This window comes from Parus major, chromosome 11 (assembly GCF_001522545.3).
Source record: "Parus major isolate Abel chromosome 11, Parus_major1.1, whole genome shotgun sequence".
Classification (NCBI taxonomy): domain Eukaryota; kingdom Metazoa; phylum Chordata; class Aves; order Passeriformes; family Paridae; genus Parus; species Parus major.
The window spans coordinates 4,362,208-4,383,203 of NC_031780.1; the positions used below are offsets into that span (position 1 = coordinate 4,362,208).

At 41.4% G+C, this 20,996-nt stretch overlaps 1 protein-coding gene across 10 annotated transcripts in view; it reads right to left on the reverse strand.

Annotated features, from left to right (window-relative positions):
• The window catches only part of PLCG2 (phospholipase C gamma 2), a 68,228-nt gene that overhangs the window by 46,233 nt on the left and 999 nt on the right, over positions 1-20,996 (reverse strand). Inside the window, exons 2-5 of one of the 10 annotated variants that reach the window (XM_033517270.1) lie at positions 17,482-17,551; positions 15,249-15,342; positions 10,691-10,836; positions 4,820-5,053 (exon numbers count right to left, since the gene is read on the reverse strand). In XM_033517270.1, the coding sequence (XP_033373161.1) occupies positions 4,820-5,015 (196 nt within the window). In that variant the 5' untranslated portion in view covers positions 5,016-5,053; positions 10,691-10,836; positions 15,249-15,342; positions 17,482-17,551. The other 9 variants (XM_033517267.1, XM_033517269.1, XM_015639833.3 and 6 more) reach the window with 9 other exon arrangements.

Below are 20,996 nucleotides of genomic sequence, written 5' to 3' on the forward strand. Positions count from 1 at the left end.
CCCAATCCAGGCACTTCATCCTCTGAGAAAGTTTTCAGAATAAATTAATACTAACATTTCTCTTCCCTTTTCTCTTTCACCCTTACCTACACCCTGACCTCTCACTCTGCATACAGAAGGAGCAGTTTCACAGCTGATATATAACTTTTTCTAAATCTGGCTCTCTGACACTTTAAAACTATTCCCTGTTGTGAGCTTGCACAATTAAACTGTCATTAGATATTTTTATTATGGAGTCTTTTGCAATAAATAAAGAACATGAAAAATAAAGGGGATCTTTCTTGTCCAAAAATTAAGGGATTAAAATATGATTTATGTTATTTTACAAAAGCAGGTCACTTCTCCACGCAAAAAAAAAATAATTTCCTAGGTATTCAAAAACAGAAAAACCATCTTCTGTCCTCAAATAGAGTCTTCCTTGAAATGAGCATGCTTGTATTACAGAGAATCACACACTTGCACATTCAAGGATGGCACCACAGATTTCTGACAGTATAAATTCTCCTGGCTGTGACTCATCCCTTCACTCAAGGGATTCTTGGAAGAATATGCAGAAACTCACACATTTTCCAGTGACTAATCCAACTCTAGTGACTGAGACCTTTCCCTTAATAATTGTCCTGAAAGCACTTTGCATCTGACAAAGAATGGAATATCCATAACGGATCAGCTTCCTGGATATTTACACCTCACCACCTGCTTGCTCTACAAGCTTAAATATCAAAACTTTGGGCCCTAATTTATTCACGTGCATATAAATGCTGTACCACAATTTGGGAGGCCTCATTTGGGAGTTCTGGAATGTGCTCTCAGACAGCAAACCCCAGGTGACACAGCCATGTGTCTTAACAGAGTCCTGGCAAATCCTGCCCTCCCTTGGCCACATCTCCCTTCCCCTCTGCCTGTCACTGCTGTCCCAGTGTGCACAACACCCCTCCAGTGTGGCCAGCCTGGGACAGTCTGAGGTGGGGAGAACCAGCTCCCAGTGTGTGTGACCCAAAGGCACCCATCCAGGCACAAACACAGTTGTAAAGGTTAAACCCACAATAAAAATACCCAGCAGAACCAAAAGGAGGCAACACACTGCAACAGACCATGCTGGTAAGTCACAGCTTCAGTTACCCACCCAATCAGGGATTCATTTCTGCAAGAAAAGGGTCCGTTGCAGATAAAACAAGAAATGCCTCTGTACAAGGAAACCAAACTTTCCTTCTCTCGAGCAAAAATGAGTTCATTCTCTCAAATGCCTGTCTGGGTAGACAGGTGAGACTAACCTTGGAATTTAACTGCTTAACACTGGGCAGTGAAGACATCACCTCAAACTTATGTCATGCACAATCAGAAATACAGTGCCTCTTGATCTACTGTTGAAATAGCATATCCTTCTCTAAAGGATGCAACCAAGCTGTGTTCTTTCATTTAGGGGGAAATACAGAGGTTTCTGTCCAGGTCCTTTCTGTTAGAAATTCCTTTTGTATATGGCAATTCCAGTCTCTCAAAAGGTCAATGTAAAATCTCCAGTACTTGGACACTGTGTGATCTGGTCCACACAATAAAGACAAAGATTGTTTAAACTGGATTTCCTACCCTTTGTAAATCCTCACTTATTACCACACCAAAGACCTGGATGTAGTAAGAGTCTTCTGAAGTTTCTCATCCAAAGAAACACATCTGCACTGAGCAGGAACGAGCCTTAATTTTAGCAACTCTTTCACTCTATTCTAAACAGATATGCTGGCAGGTTTCCAACAAAAGGGGCCTTTTCATGAGAGATCCAATTTAAAATACACAGCAGTGCCACTTTTGGGCCCATGGGGTTGTGTAAATATTTATAGAAGTATAGCTAATCCTACATCTCTCCCTTGCCCTGGTCAATTTATTCCAGAATAAGAATAGCTACCCTTTTGTTATTGTGAGGTTTAACTTAAATCACTCCCAAAATAATATCAACCAAATTTGATAAAGATCATTGTAGTAATTATAACCAACTCTGGTTTAAAGGAATTTGAGTGTTCTTCAAACATTTACAGTCCATCAGCAAGAAAATCGGCACTATGACATCCAAAATTCCCAACACTACACTGGGCAGTTCAGGAGAGAAAAAAAAAATAGTTTTTTTCCTGCTCTCCAAAGGGAGACTATTAAAATAAAGTATAAAAGTTGGACTCCATCTTCACTATTAGCAGCCTATTTTTGTGTCCCAAAGTTAAAGAACTCTCCTCACTATCTGATTTAGAAACACAAACCCACAGCAGATGCAAACATTGAGTTTTCTGCCTTCTGTAAAAAGCAGTTGCCAAACTTGAGTTAAAATAGCACACACGGAACAGGAAACCATCTTAACTTTGCCACTTGTACTGAATATTAATTCTTTTTGGACTGACACACACACAAATAGCAACCATTAAGATCACCTCATGAATATTAGGTTTTGTACAGCATAAGTTAATATAATATTTCAGATTCTCTACCCTCAACTGCTTAAAAAAACCAAAAAAAACCCCAAAATATGTGGGTTTTATTTGTCACAAAGCCAACACAATCCACCAGCATATATTTGGGGTCATTCATATATCCATGTATATTCAAGAGGCTGCTCTATTCAATTATCGAATAGGAAAGCTCCATCATTTTTCCACTTTTCAAGCAAAAATAAAGCCTGAGTCTCAGTCAAAAGAAGCAACATACAAATAACTAACTAACTAAATAAAATAGTTCCTTCCTCTTCAGCAAAAACACTGTCAGCAAGCTAAAACTGCAGTGACTTTCACTTCTAGTACACCAGATACGGTTCATGGTGAGTTGGAACAACTGTTCCTATCATATTCTGGAACAATACCTGCAAAATACAGCTTGTTGGGGCATTTTTAAGACAATAAAACAATATTTTGCTTATCTGTGCTTTAGACTAGGGACATATTTTCAGACCTAAAGTACCCATCTTTATATACATCACTGAAGCGTTGCTCAATTAAAAAAAACTGCTACAGCACTACAATTTTTGTGGAGAGGCAGATGGCCTTTGGCTAAGTCACAGGCCTGGAGCAATATTCCCTGTTCTAGCAATGGCTGCCTGGGGATCTGGAAGCCAAGTCATTACCCTGCTGGATCACCCAGGTTTAAGAGTCAAATTACAATATTCACCTTCTTTTAAAAGCATCAAAATCCACGCATAAAGCAAACGAGTTAATTTATTACCACAAACACACAGCACCCCCAGAAAGCTTGGATAAAAGGTGATTACAAGACAGGACTGAAAAAGTTGTCCCCAACATCTGCAATGCACAGTCCATTCAGCTTTAAATTTGTCCCCTCTGGGCAAATGGCTACAACAAGACTTCAACACACAGTCAGAGATTGGCCAGAAGACTCTGAGGTCTCCTTCCCTCACTGAAGTGGTTATTTGCTGCTATGTTTTAATCTTATTGCTCTGTGTGCAAACCCCAGGCTTTATTTGCTAAACAATATTCAAGCATGGCTCTCATAACTGAATTGTACATGCCCTCTCAGGACTACTTTTTTGGCACAGTACCAGCAATACACTTGTACTTGCATTCACACACATCATTGTAGGAAAAGATAATTACCCTCATCTGTCATGTAAGAAACTGGGGCAACGAAAGATTGTGATCCAGAGTGCCTGTTAACTGAGTGTCCAGATCTGTTTGCTTTTCCCAGAATATTGAATAAAACCATATTTTCACCACTAGTGATAAAAAAATCCTCCCAGACAACCAGACTTTATTTCCACTATTCAGTGGAAATATTTCCACATATCCAGTTGCAGGTCCAGTCTCCACAAGGAATGAGACAGGAATCAATAGAAACAGTAGCAGAGATTTAACACTTTCATGTCATGAGCATGAAGAAAAACTGCTCAGACAATCCCAAAATCATGCAAATTCTCAGTGCCTCTCTTTGCAACCTTACAGACTAATGTAAGACTAATGCATTTACCAAAAAAAATCTAAATCTTCTAAAAATCCACACCTCAACAGACCAATAACTGATTCCGGGATTTCAGACATACTATTCAATTCCTTTATTGAGGACAAACACTACTTAGCAGCTGTAGAATAAAATCATGCTCACAATATTTTTTTGCAAGTTACCATATAATCATATGCAAGCACTGCAATTGCATTGCACCACCCTGAGCTGCACAAATCACAGAAAGCCCAGGCTGAGCTTTCCTGGCATCAGTTGTGTTCATAAGAACTGAGGACTAGTCTGACTTTATTCTTCTATTCTAGTTTTTGCAGCACTATCTAGCCTTACATTCCCTTTCTATTCCCCGACCTCGTTATAAATAGTGGGTTTAGTCAGTTTCCATACCTACTAAAGAGACAATACCAACTCAGGGCCCTGAAACCACCTCATATCTCACAGCTTCATCCTCCTAAGTCATTGGTACTTTACAGTAATGGTCCTAAGTAATGACTTCCATCCTGAGACAGCAAATTGCCAAAAAAAAAATGAAATCAGTTTCCTTGTATTTGAAGGTGTTTTGGTTGGTTCTTTTTTTTTGGAGAGAAGTAGTAAAGAATAATTACTCCCTTGAATTTGTAAGACATAATGATGGAAAACTGTCTGTCATATTCAAAGATGAAACTTTGAGAACAAGACTAAGGATAAAAGCATGTTAATCATATTTAAGTAGTTTCTTCATCTACATTACAACAATTCAAAGTATCTCAGCAAATTTCCAAACTCAGCCAAAATCTTCATCATGTTAATAAAAGGCTTGTTAAGTTACTATTTGACAAGTACATAAATTTATTAGTAACTCCAAGTTCAGGTACACATTATAAATACTCACAGAAACCTTCAATCTTGTCAGCTGTCTTGCTCCATGCTACCTGCCTGGTTTCCATTATGACTTGAATAGTCCTCCTTTCTGGGCTACCCTTCTTAAGACTGAATATTGTCATAACAGTTCCCAATTCCAAGGTCCTTTTAATCTGGCTCTTCTCATACTCAGGCAGCACTCCATAGTCTATGCTCTTTCTGGGCATTTTTTCTTCTTAATCAAACTTTTATGGTCTTCAGTGTCCTAAAGAGAAAAACATATAAGGAAGGGAGAAAAATCAATATTTAAAAGAGCATTTTCATTTCTTTAAAGAATACATTTATGTAGCTAGATACCTAACAGAGACTCTTGCCCATGCAAATGCAAGGCAGGTACATGGCCAACATTAACCCTTGCTGGTTTATCTGGAAAGGAGGCACAAACAACCTTCACAGAGGGCAGTTCCAGCAACACCAGCTTGTGTAAACTCTTGCACTGTATTAGAATTTAAACCTGGATGAGACCTACATGAGACTGTAAAGCAGGTAAATTTTGAGAACTGTAATGAAGGGAAAACATGAGTAATACAAACACTGAGGCACTGGCAACATCTAAACATCAATTTTGCACTTTTAAAACTTCATGGTTCTGTTTCTCCTACACAGTCTGCCTTTCCTTACCCACATGTTGGGTGGCAGGTATTTGTGTGCATGCACTTGGGACACATTTTGGCACAAAACAGCCAAAAGAGGGATGTTTACAGAGCATATCTCACAAATGATAGCAAGTTTCTGTGCTCTCCGGTCTCCCACATCCCACATTAGCATCAAACAGCTAATTACAAGCTTGTCTACTCCTCAGTGAGATTATTTACAAAGAGGATGGTCTGAAACCTGCTCTTTCACCCATGGATGAGTATCATCATCACACAAGTCTCAGGGGCTGCTGTGACACAGCTCCCAGCCATCCCCCTTAACCCCATCCCTGAGCAGGACAGGTTTAAAGAAGCTCTGTGCATGCAGCCACCAGCCAAGGCGTCTCCTCTGCTTCTCTTCCTCTCTCCTCAGACCACTGCTCTCCATCACAAGCAGTTTCAGTTTCTGTGTTCATGGCTAATTCGACCGTGGCACTTCTCGCTTCCCCTTCCTAACTTCTGCCAGCCCTCACCCCCTCAGCCCGTGTCACTGTCTCCTGACTGCTCTTCACTGCTCCCTCTCATTAACAGCACTCAATTGCCTTTGAACATTGTGTCACCAGCTGCTTTAGGAGCGATCTCTCTGACTTTGAAGCTGTCCGGTGCAATCTTTCAAATCCCTTTTTGAATTCTACCACTTCAATAAACACTTTTTTTTTTTTTTGAAAGTTAACAGAGAAGCCACAAGAGTCCCTTCTTACCTCTACACTGCCAGCTGTGAGCTTGAAGTGTTCTGCAGCAGGAACAACTCCGTGGTTTGCAAAACATTATATACATTATTTAGTGGTTTATACTGGCTTGTTACAGTAATAAAGAAAATGGAGTGTTCTTTCCTTATACTACTGAAAAAAATTATGTTCCCCAATCCTACAACTGGGAAGGAGTGAACAACGTTAAAGTATTGTAAGCAACAGCAGATTTATTATTTTTTGGCCATAATGCTTGATGATCCTTTTAGACTACCTGAAGATAATCAGATAATCATTTAAATTATGACAGGCCTGAACCTAAGAAGACAGTCATCTTACTACAATGATTTGTTAAAACATGAAATCAAAGGAGGAAAAAATAAAAAATTAAATTAAAATCTTCGAACAGTGTCTGTTTTCTGACAAAAAAAAAAAAAGGAACCCTGTCTTCTCACTTTGCTCTTTTCATTAGAAATCATAATAAAACATGTATGCTGTGATCTGGGACAACGTTTAAGCATTTGTGCAACATTACACTGAATAATAAAAAACTGAACTTTTAAATGAGTATAGTTTTTCTAGAGATGATAAAAAAATATACATCAACTCCGCCTTTTACAGTACAAGGTATAGCTGTTACAGGAAATATGATTTAGAAAAACATGAAAAGAAGTTTCTAAATGCAGCTATTTAATAAAGGGCAATACAGCAGGTTTTTTGAGAGATAACTCCTTTAGCACAAAGGAACTGCCTCTCAGAGGTGGCTTCTTAAACAGTTTCTGTTGAATATAATATACTGGACTTCCCCTTTTAAAGGAGCTCTTTCTCCTGAAACTAGAGAAAACAGTGGATTTAATCTAATTTCAAGTTAAGTTTTAAACCAAGTTTTTGACTTAAGGTGGAAAGAATATTGCAATATTTGATCAACCTAACTGACCACAGTTTTGGCTACCTGCTCCAGTTTTAGAGTAGCATCACAGAGAGCTGCCTAATAGTAAAAGAAATAACAGAAGCCCTTGGCATTAGAACTTCAAACATCAGGAGCTGTCTTACCCACAGGTGCCCCTCAGCCTTCCTTGCACCCATCACTGCACAACTGTTTGAATTAACAATCTTTCTACCCATTCATGCAGCAGAATTCTGTGATGACCTTCATCACCCCATTACCTGGATGCCTCTAGCCCAGTAGAGTGTGAAATACAAGATGCTGTGTGTAACAGAAGCATCACCGCTCTTCTGCTGAGAAGTTACTTAAGCCTGCGTTGGAAAGATCCAGCATCACTTACAGGACTCAGAAAGAGAGTTAATTATCATCAAAACATGCCACAAGATCTAGCTTAGACACAGACATGACTCTTTCCCTTTGACTGTAGGAATTACAGGAGCAAATTTTGAAGGTGTCCTGTACCATATGAAAAACCTGGATCACTTGTTACTGTTTGTGTAAGACTTGTTTTGATAGGTTTTAATTGAAAAGCCTGATATGGACTAAAAAAGTCTAAAAGACACCCTGCAAGTGACTAAGTGAACATGGACATAAAAAAAACCAACCAAATCCAAAAACTGTCTACTCAGTTTTACTTCATCTACTTCAGACTTTAACAAACAAACCCTTCTTAGCAGAAGATCAGTGTACAGCTTGTAATTCTCTTCGTGATAACACAGAAAGGAAAAAGTAGAAAAGCAAAGTTATAAATGTATCAGCTAGTGAAGAATATCTCAGATAACCACTGATGAATCCATAGTCTGTTATAATTTCACTCATATGACACAGCAGGTGCTTTCCAGACACAGAAAGTTAACCAAGAAGTGCAGTCCAAAGTTTGCCACCAGCCAATTTCTAGATTTTTCCATGTGCTCTGGGCATTGCAAAAGGTTTGTTGCATCCTCTGCCCTGAGCTGTGCCTTTGGATTTAGGACATCAGCTCACCAGATGGATACCCACCAGTGACACCAGGGCAGTACCACAGCACTAATAATGAATAACAACTGATGCACGGCCCTTGCAATGCAGCTGCTGCCCGCAGAGTCCTGGGCCGGGCGGGGCGAGCAGGGGAGCGGAACCACGGCAAGACGGTGCCCACCTGCCCCAGCCAGGCAGGGCCCACAGCCCGGGCAGGGCCATGGCGCTGTCAGGCACTGCCACACTGCCAAGGTTTCCTTCCTTCTTCTCCGTCAGGCTGGGCTGCGGCTGGGCCCGGCCGGACACAAGGTGCGGTATGGCAGGGTCACCTCAGGGAACCCCTGGACTCCTTCGTCCCCTCCACCCCAAGTGCTCGCGACCCCTGGCACGACGGCCCCTCACCCTTCGCTGCACCCCGGCCCGACCCCCGACCCCACGCATCCCCCGCCTGCCCTCCCCAGAGCCTCCCTCACACCGGACTCGCTGCTCCGCCCCAGCCCCGCGGCACCTGCTGCTGCTGCTGCTGCTGCCGGGCCGCCCTCACCTGCACGGCGGCTCCGGGCGGCGGCTGCGGGCGGCGGCGGGGCAGTGCCGGGGCTGCCGCTGCCGCTGCTCCCGCGGCGCCTCTCGGGGCTCTGCTTCTGCCGTCACCGGGAAGGGGCGGCGCCACCTGACCCCGCGGCCACCCCTCAGCCCCGGGACACCGGCCCTGCCCTGCCGCGCCCCCGCAGCGCCGGAGCGGGACCGGGACTCCTCAGGATTCCGAGCCCCGGGGCTACTGTCGGGACGAGCTCCCGGCTGGCGCTGTCCCCGCAGGGCCCCGGGCCCACAGCCGCCCCCTGAGGCGCGGTGTCCCCTGTGCCAGGGCCGGCTGTCCCGCCGCTCGGAGCTGATGTTCTGCTCGTCTGGGGAGGGTGGGTGAGCCTTAGGAAAGGGCTGTACAGCTTCACTATCGCTGGAGTTACCTTGTCAAGTTAATGCTGACTCCAAGTGATCTGCTGCAATTGTATCGCAGTTTAGGAGTGGCAATGCTGAAAGTGTTTCCCAGATTGGGATTCCGAAGAATTGTGGTAGGACGATATCCTGCTTGCAGGTCAAGCCCTGGTACAGACAATCAACTTGATGTATCAGTCTTGCCCCAGACCAATTTGATAAATCTAGGGAAAATTCCTACACCCATAGGCAGGATGGCAAGGTCATCACAGGGAACAAGTCATGCCAGTTCAGCAGATACCAAAACAAGTGCCCAGAAACCAAAGCTAGGGGTGCCACAGCATCTGCAGGGAAGATTTTGGCCATTTATGCAAGGGCTGTGCCGTGTTACAATGGCAGGTCCTGTATTCCAAATGCTGATTCCCAAATGGAGATAAAGAATTACCTCCTCTCCTTCAATTACTGGTGGTTGGCACAAGGGAGTGAAAAGCAGAGGTCTTTTAACAGAGTAATCTACTCTATTGAGAGGAAAAATAATTTTCCATAATTTCAGTCAGCAATATAAATGGTTGAACAAACATTAATTGACTTTCACCCTATATGTACAGAAAATACTGAAACAAAATTATACCTGCAATGGGGCTCTGCACCACCAATGCCACCAAAGATACTCCCTAGCTACACAGGAGACGAAAATGTCAATTGTGTCCAGGTCTTCTGTAAGAGCAATTTGGGAAACTCTTCCCAAAGGCAAACTAACGAGACTTTATCAGGGTCAAAAGTATCAAAGGGTTTCAAATAAGTATGACCTATCAGAAAAGAACACATTCAAAATATACCACCACAAAAGGAAGAAAAGCCTGAAACCCTATACCTGGGAAAGGTGTGGTTCATTTTAAATGCAAAACAAAAAGATGACCGTTGCAATCTTATCAGAGTTTGCTGTTTTGTGAAGACTTTTCACATTTTTCCAGGTATCTAACCTAGGAAAAGTTTCTCCCTTTATAACATGTGACTCAGTTACAAATTCATGGAACATCTAACAGGAGCCATGGTAGTAAATTAATGAGAATAGTAGAATGTTTATTGATCACACCATAGTATCTCTACCATACATTATTTTTAGGTCTTCATCTTTAAAGTCTTCAATGTTTCATGTTGAAACTGCATTTGAAATTATGTGAACAGTGCCAAAAGCAAGAACCAAGCAGCCAATTTTCCCAGCTGCAGAAGCTAATACCCAAACATCCATTCACGCCACAGAGAGCTGAAGGGTGCAGGTGATCCTGGGCATTTTACAAGCAGGAGATGGCAGTATTCACTTAATGTCAGCTGTCAGATCCAGGAGTCATCCAAGTCAGTTGACAGCGAATCCAAGTTCCAGCAAACACCAGCCCCAGCAGCTCCTCCTGGTTCTGCTTCACTTGGCCAGGTACCAACAGTCTCCTCAGCAGTCATATGGCACAGCTTCAGCACAGGAACCACACTTGAACAACTCAGAAGCCACACAGGCACAGAGCTGCTCATCTTTATGGTATTTGGAGCTGTGCTGCAGTAGTTAAAACACTGCTGCAAAGAAAATCTTTGCTCTAGACCTACTTGTGGTTGTGTCTCATTGGTGTTTTGGAAGGACAAATAAAACCTATCTGTTCCCAACATTTCTTGCATGACCTTAGACTTACCTGATGAAATGCTCTTAAAGCCGAGGAGTCATTATATAGCCAGAGAAAATACGTGTGTTGGAGAGAGTCGTAGCTGCAGTGGGGATGATAACAATGAATCCTGAAAATTGCTTGATGTAGCAAAATCTCAGATGGAGTAAGCAATCCTTAAAACCAAACCAATGAAAGAGTAACTCTTAGAAACACCAGTTGTTACTCAGCACATTCACTAGACCTGAAATAAGAGTACTCTGACTTCCTGACAATCCCAACAGATTTAAGTCATTATCAGAATCAGCAGCTCTGCCATCCAACAACCAAACCTCAAAAGTGAGAGCTTCCAGGCAGACAACATAATTTCCTGTAAGGATTATGGATCTCATAGTCACAGATGTCACTGGACTGACACCTCCAGTCTTTTTTTGTAGAAAGAAAGCCTGTAGATATATGTCAAGGAGAGGTGTGGGAAAATTAGTTCTCTGAGTTGAAGAATCTGCCCCAGCAAAGCCTGTGTGTTTAAAAAGAAGGTTAGACACTAGAATAAAATCTTCCTTCATCATTTTTTCTTTTCAGTTCAACATCCTTCTTGTAATTTTTAAAGACTTCTTGAATTGTTAAAATATCACAATTTATATGATAAGATCTGAAAAGTGAGTTTTTCAGCTAGGAGTATAGTTTTACATTTTGGTTATAAATCCCTCAGAAAGGGAATTTATAGTGCTCACACTGACACTCTCTTAATTAAGCATTGAAAAGTTCAACCTTGTTTTATACTTGGTAATGAAGTGTTGATTGCTTCCCCTGGAGAATAAAGCAAGGCATGAAAGAGACGCACAGGACTGGCTAGACAGCCTCGTGGATATAATAAATAATGGCCACAAAACTGGTACCTCTTCCTCACAGGAGCTACAATATAAAAACAGCTTCTGTGCAGAACACAGAAGTTGAAAATCTTTGCCCCATCTATTGTAAAAAACGTTAAAGAGTGATTAGGCAGGAGGAACAAATATTTTAGAGACTGTCACAGACATTTTCTAGCCAAAGGATTTACTAACAACCACAGTACCTGCACTCCTGAGCAGGATGTATGTTAGCTCAGCTAGATTTTCTGGTTAGAGACACAAAACTTATAACCAGATGTTTCATAAAGAAAACTTAATTTTCAAGGCTTGCCTTTATGAACTTTTCATCTGCAGGACTCGAGCTGATTTTAAAGCTGTCAAGAGAACTGGCATACTTAGAGTTGAGGTAGCAGCAGCTGCTGCAGTCTGGAGGAAAGAGGGGAAGGATGTCCCTCCCAGTGACTGTTGTCAGTGGCAGAGCAGTCCTGTGCCAGCCCAGCTCCTCATGGCAATAACTTCAGCTACTCTGGGAAGCCTCAATCTGATGTTAGTGATCATCTTTAGTACTCAAAGGGCCTTTGAAGCATGAAGCTGACCTTTGAGAGCAATGTCCAGCTGTTGCAGCACAATTCAAGTAATGAATTTTACAGGAGATCCACCTTCAACACCATCACAGAGTGTGACATGTCCAACACCCCCAGCACATCTTCTCAGCATAACAGAGCTCAGGCTCCTTGAAGAGAATCTCTTATAGAAAGTGTTCTAGTGTGTATTTGGCTCCATTCTTATCAGAGTTGCATTTTAATCTTGGTAAATTATTGTCACTTAATCATAATATTTAAAGTAAATATTGACTTAAAGTAAACTACTAAGGTCACTAGCAGAAAAGCTGACATGAAGGAAGGAAGGTGGTACTAGTAAAGGGCTGGCCTGTTGCCTGCTGAAATGTTTGTCTGAGTCCTCAAACTGAGCTGCTCCTCAGTTCAGTCACCCTGTCTCATGGTATTTGCAAGATCTGCATTTAAAAAATCTTCTGAGGAGTTACTGCCCACTGGCTTCATACACAAAATCCAGTGCTGTCCCTTACAATTTCTGTAACAATTTGCATTTGTAGATGTCAAAAATAATGGAAATCATTTTCAAAGGCATCAGGCCTAGAAGGTGAGGAGGTTTGCCAAAGATCTCACAGCAGTTACACGCCTTGGGCAGAACATTGCTTCCAGGTTTTATCCTAATGTCCTGACTTTGGAATGGCATTTCCTTATAGCAAAGCTCACTGTGCCAGAAGAAACTTTTTCATTTATCAGAACTGTATTTTCAAAAGTTTCACTTGAGTGAAAACTCTGCCGTGTGGTTTGGGATGCTCGATAAAAACCCTTTAAAAATACATGTGAAAATATTTGAAATACGTATAAAAGTGCAATTTTTTAGACACACACTAATAAGTTATTTACTCAGCATCTTGAGCCAGCTTTGACCACAGAAAACATGGGTGTGTTTAAAGGGCCTGCAATCTCACCCTCAGATGAAGAGTTAAATATTACATTCACTACATCCACAGTGATAAAATGCCAGCAGATCATTACCAGTACTATCAACAGTGCATTGATACCAATGTTACAAGGCCTCAGCAGAAAAGCAAGAATGCAGAAGATTCTGCAGGGAACCAGAGGAAAATTTTCTCCCATGCTTTTTAAGCAAATTACATAAAAATCTTTCATAAAAATGATGTTATTTTGTGTGGGAAGGACTGGAAAAAACAGCATTTGACAATAGTTTCAAATGAAGTGAGCTGCAACTCAGCAAAAACCAGTCCAGCTCTCCCCCCTAGGCAACTTCCAGCTTTTCATTTCTTTCCCACTACAGAGTAGCACCACGGGTGAGCTGAGGAGAGAAAAGGCTCTGTTACCATCTGCTTTAGCCTCCTGCTCTCACTCATTATCCCTGTAAGCCTGCAGAGAGGTTTAGGAAAGGGATCTTCAGGCAGGCTGGGCACAATGAGCGGGGCTGAGCTCAGCCTTCAGCCTAAGCTCGTCCCATGGAGCCCCAGGGGGCTCAGCGTGAGAAGAACACACACCAAGGCTTCTCTCCATTGTCATTTTCCCTTTTCCTCTCATTCTACTGAACTCTTCTTAACACTGATTTTGCTACTGCTGGTGGAAGCTTTTCTGGGATCATAAAACAGAGGTAGCCCAGGTCTTTCTCTACTTTCTAGGTAGCTAATTGCAGGGATTTATTATTGTGCAAGGCCTTCCCTCAGGGCGCACAGGAAGGGAGGAGAAGTTCCTTGCATCTGTGCTCACTCATGCATAGATCAGCTTTAATCTGACACATGCTACATCAGAAAAGTTTAGAAAAGCCTTTAGCTCATCAAGGCACAAGAATTCTCTGGGGATGGCAAGAGCACACTGGTCCTAATGCAGATAGGCATGTAGTCATGTAAAAACACACGTCAAAATCTCACTAAAATCAAAATATGATTGAAAAATTAATGATATCCTTGAATGATAATTTCTGAATAGAGATAGAATGAGAGATACTCAACAGGGATACGCCTTCCAGATGCCTGTGCCTTGGAAAAGCATCCATCTGGTTATATCTCCAGGATCAGCATATTTGTATAGAATGCAAATCGCTCTTGCAACTGCTGTTATCTTTCTGCACTGTAGTCATAACTGAGTGAGTCATGTTAAAGGGTCAAAACCTTCTGTTCTACTTTTTGTGATAAGCATCTTTTCAACATGCAGTGTTGGAGATCCTGTGTGCCAACAGATCCAGGTAGGAGCTGGTGTGGGGTGATCTACAGCCATGATCTGTAGTAAGAGACTTCTGAGTTTCCTGAAGAGAAAACTTACCTTTGTAGTTTCAGAAAAGCCTCGCTTTAGAAGAGCAAAGGACAATTTTTCAGAAATGCAGGCAGGTATCAACAACTCCTCATGGCTGCTGATCTCAAATACGTACATGTGTGTGTGTGTGTGTGTGTGTGTGTGTATAAAAATGAATATAGGTAGAATCCTATTATTTCACTTATCACATTAAAAAAATCCTTTCACATCTCCAAACAGATTATGTTTGTGCAAAATTCAGAAACTACACAATATGTTTGTAAACACTAGCTACAACACCTCTAAATCACTAACATTTGACTGAATATCTGAACTTAGACACTCTATGAGATGATTTAAAAATAAACACAAGATTCGAACTCTACAGAGAAAAAAACAACAAAAAACAACCAACTTTCTTTCCATGGAAAATTTAACATGCTCCTCATTTAACAGGAGACAATGTCTAGAATAAAGAACATAGAAATGTGAATTTACAAGTGCTTATTTGGCCTGATCTCTGATTAAAAATATCTTGCTTAACTTCAGCTGAGCATCAGCTGAGGACTTGTGTGTGCTTGTAGTGATCATAAAAATGTCACACGCACAAAAATTGTTTCCTCTTTCCTTATTAGACTGGACTAGTAGTTTTCAAATACCACCCCCTCTTTCAAAAAAATGCTTTTTAAATTTCCTTTATTATTAAGAAAGTCCTTTTATCCTGGAGCTAAACTACAGAACATGTTGCAGGAGAGAAGACAAAGGCTGGAACACTGAATGCTCTGCCAGGTAATTTAAACCCAACTGTGTTCTCTCCAGAACCTTTCTGTCTCACATGGGGAATTATTTAACCCCATTTTTGCAAAGGATAACTGCCTTGCTGAGCCTCAATGGCAGCAATACAGAGCTTACCTTTAATCCTGTGCAGAATAATGAGTGATACACTGCTGAGATTAGTGAGGCAGTGTCAAATGGAGGTTCCTTCCTCTTTGTACTCTGACTCCACCTGGGTAAAAGCACACTGTTAAGACCCCTTAAGCATACAAAATCTCTAATCAAGTTTTCAACAGCCTGGGCCTTTTAGTTAATTTAAAATTTAAAAGAAAAAAAAGTCACCTTTGATGACACTCACTTCTTCACAAGGACAGATTTTGTTATGGCTGCTGCTGGAAGGGGGAAAAAAATTTAAACAAAAAAAGTTGTTCTGAGAAAAAAGTGGAATGCAAATTCTGTCCCTTCCAGCCAGCAGGACTCTCTCCTCTTGTAGCACCTGCACAGACTGAGCCCTTTTCACACTCACACCATGTGTTAATAACCTGGCTATGTGTTAATGATGGCTCCACCTGAGACCATCAATTCTAACAGCTTTTGGTTGTCTTAGGCAAATTTTAAATTCTTTGCCTTCTGGTTTCTAAACTTTTGAGATGCCCTTTCTTTCTAAGTTATTTCCACATCCATGGGGTTTATAATTTACTTTTTTTTACAAACACTAAGAGTCTCAGGAACTCTGCTCATTTGGCTTCTAGGAAAACATCAGATATCTTTATTCCTTAGGAAGAAAAAAAATCAAAACCTGAGAATTAAAAAAAATTCACATCTGTTTTGTGACATGCATTTATAATTTCTATGCAAACATTCAGCTCTTGTTCTGTCAGGAGAAAATGGTTTAAGCATGGAACCTAGAATTTAAAAGTTAGACCAGAAAAGAACACCTGGTTTGTTACCCTGGAGGGAAATAGATTAGAGAATATTCATTTTGTTAACAATTGATACTTGGCACTCACTTTATTTTTTTATTTTAAAAATAGTGAATACATTGAAGCTGAATTACACCAGTTTTCAATTGATGTATATGCAAATAATAATCAGAATTTATAATTAGATCTGTAGATAAATCTATTTAGAAATAAATATTATTATAACAGATTGAAATGCAATACAAATATATCAAAACAGAGTTTGAATATGGCAAAACAGAGTTCATTTTTTGAGATATTTTATGAAAACAAAACGAAATGTGACACTGATGAAAAAGAAAACACAGAAAACTAAAAATTAAAAGCCATGCAGAAGTACAACTGGAGAAGAGGTTCCATATAGGACCTCTAGGGAAAAGTAAGAAAATCCTGCTCCCAGTAAGTGCCAGTCAGCAGCTTTCCCCTGGTCTGGCAGCACAGATGGAGGGAACACACCGAGCTACTGACGTGATGACAGACATCTTCAGTGGGCTGAGAAGACCTTGGCCACTGCTGTGGCAGGAAAGCCTCAGTTACACAGCAAAGACAAGAGCTGAAGTTGTTTCTTGATGATTTTTGTAGCATGACAACAGCCAGGCTTTAGCACCGGGCAGTGCAATAGCAACAGCGCTGCGGCAAGGAGGGGTTTTGGTAAGAAAATTGCCAGACAAAAAAGGCAGCAAAAGAACATCCTTGATACTACAGAAAGAATATTACAAAGTGTTTCCAGCCACTGACTACCAGTGGACACCACTGAGGTGCTTTGATGTCAGGGAGGATATCAGTCAGCACGATCAGAAAGGACAGGGCTGGAGAAGGTGATGTCTTCCAGCCCCGTGTCCGCCTCTGCCCTGCTCTGCTTTTAGCTCCCTTCTTGTGAAGAGCAGCTTGCTACCCCCAAAAGATGAGAGATAAGGTCAATGGAAATGCAAGGTATTGTCAGACTGTGGCTATTTCTTTTTCTTTATTTTTTTCAAAGAGAGGAAATAATGTGTGCAGAGCAGCAGTGGTTCATATTGGGTCAGTCAGGAAGTGTGGGGCTGAGAATTTAAAAGGCAGGCATTTTTCCTTTGTGGTTCTCTCAGAAAAAGCGTACAAGAAAACTGGTTTTTTTGCTAAAAAATGCAAACTTCGAGCTCACCTAGAGCTAGCTGAGGTACTGAGGTATCAACATCATGTTTCACTCTGAAGAATGTCACTTCAAGCAAAATACTTTGCATCTGTGGCTGCAGTTATTACAGAAATGCTAAATAGCTAAAATCAGCGCTCCTCTGGATTGCAGCACAGGTAATAGAAGAAGGAGGACAGGAAGACAATGAGAGATTATTAACTCTATTCCCACAGGTGAAGAGCTGAGGCATAATTGGTTTCAAGCTGAAGTTTCACACACATCTTCATCCAGCACTTACTGTGAAAAAAGGCCTCGTCTGCCTCTTGCTATCTCTGCCCCAGCTTGGCCCACATAGATAAGAAAGAAATCTGAAAACACAAATCCAAAACTAGCACCATGAATATTGCAGGTAATGGAAAAAAGAAGATCAGCTGGAGATACATCTCTTTAAGTTACAAAACTGATTTTAATTTGGCCTTTCATGGTTGTTACTTAGCAGTAAACAAGCTGATAATCTTTACTGCTGTGAATGGGTATGGAAAATTAATGCAACAGAACCACTCAAAAGCTCACAAGAATAGTCCTTGAACAGCACAGTTGGCTGAAATACCTGGAATTCAATCTGCATGTTACACTGTTACATCTACCTCAGATGAGGAAGCTGAAAATAGAGACTCTGTAATTAAGCCAAGCACTGTGTGTTTTGAAATTCGTTAATGAAAAATCCAACCAGCCAGCAAACAACTGATTCTTGTGTTGTCAAAGAGAAAAGGAAAAATCTGTTGTGCCAAGACACCTATGAACAACTTAAAATGCATTAAGATATATCTCAGTTGATGTGACAAAAAAAAAAAAAAAAGAAAATTGAGTAAGAAATTTGTCAATGATTCACTTAAAGAAAAAAAGGCATTTTGCAAAGAGGAAAAGAATCACCAAGCAGGAGTTTTTTGAAAACCTCCATGATGATTAAAATAAAATCCGCACTAATAATTTCTGTTGAAATATTCAAGCAGGAAAGTTGAGAGCAGAGCTGCCTTGGAAATGCTATTTATTGCTGACATATGTTTTACAGATATTTTTTAGACCTTCAGACATCATGGTGTTATTTATGTGTGTGCTGAGAACAAATTTGCTGCCTTCTGAGGCTTGTTCAAAAATGTTTTTTAATCACTCTATCAAAAATCAGGCTCTGCAGAAAAATTTGGATCAGCTGAAGAGAAAAAAAGCTGCAGTTGCTCCTGCGTGTGGAGTCCCTGCACCATGCTGGTTTAACACTACCTCCTTTTCACTCTTACTGCTTAAAGGAAAGATGAATGTTTGAGGGATAGGCTGGTCCTACCAGCATAATAAAGATGTTTTTTAATTAGTCTTCCCTCTGACTGAAGGAAACCAGCAGTCCTTCTGGATATGTTTTAGTTGAGAAAAAACGAGGAAGAAATGGCCATAGGGTTCTTGTACCAAAGTGCTGGGTTACTGCAGAGGAGAAGAGAGGCCAGGGAGAGTGACAATCCCAGCTGATTTTACAGGAAATGCATTTTTAAAGAAATTACATACACATTTTTAGCAGCTGATTTGCAACGATTTGTTCAAAAAAATTCCCTAAAATGCAAACACAGAAAACAGATCCTCTTTACTTCTGTGGAGTTTGTCGCAGGCCCTTGAGAACAAAGAGCAGAATAATAAACCAAAGGACATCAGTGAGGCTGTGCTGTGGTTTTGTAGCACCAGGTCACATCTCAAACCCCAGCACCTGAGCTGCTGCTGCTGTGTCACCACGGCTGGGCCACTCGCACGAGAGCGGTCATGGCTCCTTTGCTTCTTCACATCACTGAGGGTGGAAGCCAGAGTTGGGCTAAACAAAACTCTTGCAAAATATCCAGGAGAAACCCGTGAACTCAATGGAAAGCAGCTGGCTGTTTGTTTTCCTTCCTTATTTGCCCTCAGGTTGTTTGGACTGCAAATATGGTGGAGGCTGATGTCGCAAAGGGGACAGGGACAACAAAGAAAGCACAGGCATCCCAAAAGCAGCAGCACTCCAAAAGACTGAGCCTTTTTCAAGGGATCAGAACACCTCATTGCAATGGGAGCTTCCCAATCCCTCACCAGAGTCCCTGCATGGGAGCAGCTGGTCTGCACAGCCCAGGATTTGCATGGCAGGACGCCCTTCCTGCTGGGATGGCAGCTGCACTCTCATCTCCCCTACCCTGCAACTGCTACTTGAGGACTTCGGGCAACTCACTCTGTGCCTCACCTTCCCCAGCTGCAAAATGGAGAAGAGGACACTTCACTTTGCTGAGATTTTGGGTCAGGAATACAGGAGGCAGTGTTTGTGGTACACTATTTATCAACAAGGCTCCACCACCAATGCAGTGTTGTCATTACAACAAACATTGCTATTGTTTTAGTCCAGATAGAATCTGTGCTATCAAAAGTTATCTTGTTGTACTTAAAAACTAAATCTGCATGAGTGTAACACTGGAAAAAAACAATTTGTAATTCTGAGGCCAATATGATAACCATATTTATTTTTACCTCTATTTTTTCAGCTACCATATGATACAATCATGCTGGTAAAAAAGAAATATATTTTAAAGCAGCAGTTATTGATGGCAACTTTAACATCTTCCATACTCTTTTCCCAAAGGCAAAGGATTATGTAATAAAAAGAGAGTCTGTATACAGCACTGAGGTTTGGAATTAGCATGATAAGCTGAATTTTAAAACAATACTGGCCCTATCCTGTACTTACAGATAATAGAATTTATGACTTAGAGGTGCTGCCACTGAGAATATAACACGGGAGGAAACTGCCAAAGAAATATTCCAATTTATATATGTCATATTACATTTCTATGTCCCTTCTACTACACTTCCTGAAGCTGGAAGGCTTGTGGTGTGCGGACTCTGAGTCTCAGTCAGGAAACTTGCTGCAGTTCCAATTCCACTCCTCCTGCCTGAAGCCCTCAGCAAACCTCCCAGGAGCTCCTGGCTGTGCTTTCAACCTAGTGACCCAGGAACACCAGCAAGCATCTTTGCATGTTTCAGATTCTTAAAATTCTCCTTTCCTGGGACATTAAAATACCATCCATGCTACTCTGGCACTTGCTTTTTTATTCATACCAGGATTTGTGCGCATTCTTCTAGGACCATTTATGTCATCCTCCCTTTTAATGACAAACTAGTGATGGTTCAGTGAGTCCAAACATACCAGGTTGTTTCTGTCACTAATATCTGTTGCTTGTGCAGTACATTTCTACAAGCCATGCAGGAGGCACATCAGTCCACAGGGAGAGAGGAGAGATGCCTGCTTTCCTCATCCCTGGGAGCTGCAGGGCAGACATGAAGGAGCAGCATAAGGTTCACTGCTCAATGGTACTAATTTCCATAAGCTGCAGTGTAAAAAACTTATGTGTGGGCATATGAACAGAGCACTAAACACAGGTAGGATCCCCATCCTGAGAATTCCCTCCTCAGCCTCTTATCTGTCCCTTTGCTGTGTCTAATCCTCTTAGTTTGTTGCTCTGCTGCTTCTTCTGTGATACCACAATGCCACTCACTGTCTACATCCAGTATTAGCAGACTTTCTGCTCAGGATTCATTTAGAAATGTTGCTCAGTGGAATTGTACAAGTTTCTGGCTTGGCTCCTAAGCGTCTCTTCATGCTACACACCCACTGGGTCTTTTCAGCTGGTGTCTTTCAAAGGGGACTCATAAGTGAGCAATTAACCTAACTGCATCAGCAAAGTCACATGGCAACAGCTACATGCCTTGCTCTGGATACAATAATACAATTCCAGCAGTTTTGACGTTTCA